The sequence below is a fragment of the Nycticebus coucang genome, chromosome X (assembly GCF_027406575.1).
Source record: "Nycticebus coucang isolate mNycCou1 chromosome X, mNycCou1.pri, whole genome shotgun sequence".
NCBI classification, from domain to species: Eukaryota; Metazoa; Chordata; class Mammalia; order Primates; family Lorisidae; genus Nycticebus; species Nycticebus coucang.
In genome coordinates, this window is record NC_069804.1 from 13,925,492 (window position 1) to 13,931,491 (window position 6,000).

Here is a 6,000-nt window from a genome sequence, read left to right on the forward strand (position 1 = left end):
GTAAAGCAAGGAGGGTAATTCATTGTGTAGCATAGGACAAGAGTTTGGCAATAAATTTTCATTGAATTTCTGAACTATGTGGCAACCTATTTTGTTTTTTGTTTCTCAGACGGTCTCACATGTTAATTACCAAACCAATCTACTAGTGCAGAAGCATAGAAACACATAGAAAAATCATTTTCCCACTAAATCATGTCCAACTATCTACGTTGTGATGATGTTTTCAGCTTGATGTGTTAAGATGGTAGTGACCTTGTACAGCATAAATATGTCATCTCATTTGCAACTACTTTTAAACCCAATTTGGCTCTACCCAGTGTCTCCTCTTGGAACTGCACCTGACTTTATTACCAGTTTTCATCTGAATTCACTGGGGAATGGGATGATCTTGCTTTTGTTTCTTGGCCAGAAATCGCTTGATCCTGAAAGTCTTATGAGAAGACACGGCAAGAAATAGAGTCAACCACACACACCACAATGGCAGAGAAAGGGACAGAGCTTTGAAAGTCTGTTTTGAATCAAGATGTTCTTGCTTCTTTCTATATGATGGACCCCTCCACGCTCCCAGGTGGGCAGCTTTTATGATGCTGTACTGATCAAGTTTTTATGTCTTCTGTACTTTAAGCTATATTCTCACAACTTAATTTAAGAATCACCACACTAGGTCAGATTCATAGGCTGACAAGCCCAACATTCTGCCTCCTAAAAGTTATACCAAGGGACAATGTGGAAATGGCAGATTGTCTTCAATGTCACCCCGGTAGGATATGAATATGATGAGCTTGTCATATGTACCAAATTTCCCTTCTTATCTCAGTTATCTATAGGTACACTAATAATACAAATAACCAAAAACCTCCCTGGCTTAAGTGTTTATTGTTCACACGCCTAGAATCACTGGGGGTTGGCAGGCAGCTCTGCTGATCTTAGCTGGATTTGCTAACAACTTTAGCGGTTGGCTTCTGCTGGGGCAACTACTCCATGTGTCTCTTGATTTTAGTTAGCCAGTCAAGTCCTTATGGCAAAGGCAAAAGTGCAAATGACAAGCTCCATCACTCAATTGCATTCCAAGCCTCTGCATGCAGAGGTCGTGTCGGCCAACAAACCATTGGCCAAAGCAAGTCATATGGCAAAGGACACAGTCACATAACGTTCATTGGAATGGTACTACAAAGTGCCGTAACTTTGGATGTTATTACACAGAAGGGTGAAGAACCAGTTCCATCAATGCAATTGACCATGCTTTCTTACCTACAAAGGATCATATCTATAATCCATACTGTTGCTTAATTACTTCAAAAACCTATTTAGAGTTTTCAATGTCTCGCACGTTTTAGATTGAAGAATGGTCCCGTTTTATAAGTCTTACCAGTTTTACCACTTGTAGTGCAAGTGGCACTTCCTTCTATTTGTTCTAAATTTATCCCTTTGATCTTTCAGAGGCACCACCGTTCTTGTACAACTGTGAACACCATCCTTTCTTATTCCATCTCGAACTATTTTTTTTTTTCTTCTGAGTCAGGCTTCATGCAGCTCCAACTCTCTCTGTTCCTCTTAAATCATTCTAATTGCCCTTTGGGAGGGGGACAGTCTCCATTTCTAAAATTCTTCCTTTGAGCATGGCCACCAGTATTGGGTTCTTAAAGGTGTAGGAGAATGTTCTCTGTTTTATTTCTAAGGCCCTCAGAATGATGATTGTGGCCATGGAAACTTATTAAGGTAAAGTCCTCAAGGGACAATCTTGAATAATTTCTGAGTCCTTTTCCTGAGTCAAAGTGATATCTGATGGCTCACCAGCTCCTAGGAACAGCCAGCATACAGAGGATGCTGCCAAAAAATGTATCTACATTTTAAGAAAGGAAAAAGCGGATTAAAATTGTAATACTCAATATATACTAATAACAAAAGATGAACACAAGTAACATTGAACACCTCTTGTGATTCCAGAAGATTCAAACATGACTTGAGTATTGCAAATTTAATATAGTTTTTTTTTCCTTTCTTAAAATGTGTATTTACTTTTTTGGCACCCTCTATATATACAACTTGGATTTTCTAGACTAATTCCAATTTATATAATTTTACTATATATCACTACTCTTAGAGGCAAAATTATGCTTCAGTTATAATTTGAATCATTTTTTTCCAAACACTTGTCTGTGAATTCACGATCAGTCAAAAAACAGCTTTATGGAATATTATAAATACCTATCTTATTGAAGAACATTTTTCAGAGTTTGTAAAACTTCTTTGAGGAAATAAACACAGCACAAAATCAGGATTCGAAACATTAAGTGGCCCTAAAAATATTAATGGTAATTTCGCATATTTTACTTATTGTCAGTTAAGACTGTGTCATTGCCCAGCAAATGTTAAACACTGAGAATTACACAAGTTATTTGCTTTCTTTGCCCAAGAAGTTCATTTATAGTTAATCCCCAAGAAGATAAAATTGATCATCAGAGAATCTCATTAAAATAAATCTATGGTGCATGTCTTGGGAGAGCAGGTGCTGGTCTTTGATGAAACATTGAGTAAAGTCAGTAGCATGTAAATTTAAGGGAACAAATTCTCCCCTTTGTGCAGGAAAAGTTTCCTGTCAAGAAAGATACATAGACAGAAGTTGACATTTCACAATTCTAGACCCTGACTTCTCTGCTGCCCGTGAGCTAAGAAGCAGGCAAAGGAAAGAACGTGATGGCTGCTTCTGGTTTATATTCCCCCAGCAGCTGCTCTGTGAATCTTAGAAGACCCACGCCCCCAGGTGGGAGGTGCCTGCTTCCCCCAGCTTGAACGTTTTTATTGTAAATCTTTATTTTAGAACTACCCACTTGAGATAGCAGTTAGACTGCGAGCCTTCCAGAATGCAAAAGCCCTGAATATTAATATTGTTTTTGCCAGCATTGATGGTAAGTCCCAGACACACTACCAAATGTCCAGGTCTCTCTCTCTCTCTCTCTCTCTCTCTCTCACACACACACACACACACACACACATACACACACATATCATATATTCATTAACTTCAGCAATACTATATACATATAGCATATACTATTACTATTATTATGGGCATTATCCTCTTCGTTTTAACTAATAAGGAAACTAGAAAGTTAAGAAACTTGCTGAATGGCCAGGGGCAGTGTTTCATACCTGTAATCCTAGCACTCTGGGAGGCGGAAGTGGGTGGATCCCTTGAGCTCAGGAGTTAGAGACCAGCCTGCGCAAGAGCAAGACCTTATCTCTACTAAAAACACAAAAGTTAGCCAGGCATTGTGGTAAGCACCTGTGGTCCCAGCTACTCAGGAGGCTGAGGAAGGAGAATCACTTGAGCCCAGGAGTTGGAGGTTGCTGTGAGCTAAACTTACGCCATGGCACAATAGCCTGGGCAACAGAGTGAGACTCTGTCTCAAAAAAAAAAGGAAGAAAGGAAGGAAGGGAACAAATTTGCTGAACACCTTCAACTTATAAGAGTTAGAGCTAAGATTTGAACCCAACCCATCCAGCCCCAGAGTCCACGCTTACTGTAGTAGACACTTATACTTGATCCCACTACACAGGCACTCACTACTCCTAGAGTGTACCATCTATCAGCACCCTGCTTATTTGGGTACCTCTTGTAGTACCTGCCAAAGTGCCCATTGCATGGGGGATCAGAGAACAAAAGAGGTGACATTCCCCTCCCCATTCAGTTCCTCTTTCCCCAGGTAAGCTTACACAGCTGCATTTAAATGCACTAATGCACCCTTCACTGCTGCTTCAGGAAAGAGGTATCGGACCCCCTGCTCGCTTCATGCATGTAAGTATTCTCACTTTTCCTTTAAAGGGCCCATACTTTTCTCCAGTTTATGCTCTTTCGTTTCAGGTCTTTGCTCTACCAACCAGAAGAAGTTAAAAAGATAGCACTGGAATGACGCAGATATGGCTTCAGCAAACCTCACTACACCTCGTTCCATGACCTGCCTCCTCAGCGTCTAGGCTCTCAGCAAAACTGTTATATGTCTTTTCAAAAATCCCAACTGCCTCTCACCCTAACAACCACGACACCCTCCTGCTCTCCTGTGTGCACAAACATAAGCACTATTCTGATGGTTCTCTGAATTCATTCATTCTCCACAGCAACCCTCTGAGGCAAATAGGAGTTTTATAATAAAAACTAAGGTACAGAAAGGTAAATTAACTAGCTCAAGTTCTCCCAGCTCAAAAGTGATAAAGCCAGGATTTGGACATAAGCCGTCTGGCTCCAGAGCTCTTAGCCATGACATTCCTCACCACCTTTCAACTGAGAACGAAAACAAACACACAATAGACTGTGGTTGCCTCCAGCAGAGATCAAATACAAATTGGGGGGGAAAGAATGAAAAGATGAAGAGATGAAAAGAAGTAAGACCAATAGCATCCCCCATGAAAAAAACTGGACTATCAAAATCTCTTGAGCTTTCTTGAGCTTTAGAAAAATAGAAGGAACGTTCTTGGGGAATTTCAAATGCAGGAGTAGGTCTCAGCTTCTATCTGTTCAGTGAGTGATAGTAATTTACTTTAAACATGTAGCTGTCACCCCTAATTGCTTGAACAGATAAGCTTCGGAACTACATTTTTGAAGGAAAGTATTGGTGAACAAGTGCCACCAAACGCTTTCCTTAAATAATGTTGTTCGAATTTCCAGCACTTAAATATGTACAGAGACTACTGCGGCATCTGGGAGAGAAGAAATTTCTAAGTCCTTGCACTTGTCAAACAAAGCATCTTGCTTTCCCAGGACAGTCAGAGATTCATCAGAACTGGTTTAATCACAGGGTTTGTTTTTCTTTGTTTTGTTTTTTTGTTGATAGCTAGTTTTTTCATTAAGTCTCCAGTTGTATTTTTCAGTTGATACATCATTTGGAGAGAATCTTTAGATATTTCTGCTGATATTGTATGCTAGAGACAATAAACAAGGCATATCCACAAAATTCTTTGAAACTTCGACTATGATGACAATTATGGTGATAACTTTATAAAGCATATTCACTTGTTCTAAGAATCTGAACTGAGAATAGTAAATTATTCTGTAACAATTTTCCAGATGAACCCCCAACCTCACAACTCAGAGCATTTCTTTGATTCTCCTTTTCAGTTTTTGGCAGTAATCTAATCTTTGAGAAGCAACAAATACAGCCATGAGAACTCACCATCTTTTGGACATTCTCTTCAGTAATATTGGTGTTATAATTCCAAGAAGCAAGTGCACCTTGATGAGACAACTCTTCAGCTTCACGGTTAAAGTTGTCCAAAAATGTCTTGGCTTGTTCTTCAGTGGTGGACTGAGCAGCAGTTACAGCAACAAGGCTGAGAAGGAGCCAGAAAGAGCTTGACATCTTCCCTGGTGAGCCAAGATCACATCCACTGAACAACTGTCCCTAGAGTAAAACCTCCTCCTGAGATTTTTCTCGCATCAGCCTTTGAACTTGGGTTGGGCACTGAGCAGGAAAAACCAAAACAAAAAAAGAAAAAGGAAAAGAAGAAGAAAACAGTAAACACTCTGCTGAATCAACATAAAGTTCTTCCTGCAGAGGACAGAAAAGTAATAGATTTCAGAAAAATTTTTAAAGTAAATTGAAACATTGTTCATTAATCCTAGAGAACCTCCCTCTCCTTTCACTCTCTGGCCAAATCAAAGCTTGTGCATTTGGTTAATATGTTTCTTACAATCTGTTAAAGATATACTGAAGATGGTGTTATTTTACAGTAACCAAAGGGGTCTAGAGTCAGGGATCACGGGCTATTCTTTGTGATCTTATGTTTTTCAGACATTTATGTTAATAGTTATCCCTCATTTATTTTTATTTCAAGCTCATATTCACACTCTCTACTTTGGTAACATTTTCTCTTTTAAATAAATGACTTTGGCCTTGTTTCTAATGACTTCATTTTTTTCTAATTAGTTTTAATTCCCATGGCCATTTTTTGGCTTCTTTGTTTTATTTCACATTAATGTGAGGGTACAAATGATTGGGTTAC

General features: G+C 39.1%; 1 protein-coding gene across 1 annotated transcript in view; it reads right to left on the reverse strand.

Moving 5' to 3' along the window:
- ACE2 (angiotensin converting enzyme 2) overlaps positions 1-5,599 on the reverse strand; it is a 44,845-nt gene extending 39,246 nt beyond the window's left edge. The window contains exon 1 of the mRNA XM_053580366.1: positions 5,172-5,599. Within this exon, the coding sequence (XP_053436341.1) occupies positions 5,172-5,357 (186 nt within the window). The 5' untranslated portion in view covers positions 5,358-5,599. The remainder of the gene's footprint in view (positions 1-5,171) is intronic.
- Positions 5,600-6,000: the final 401 nt, after the last annotated feature.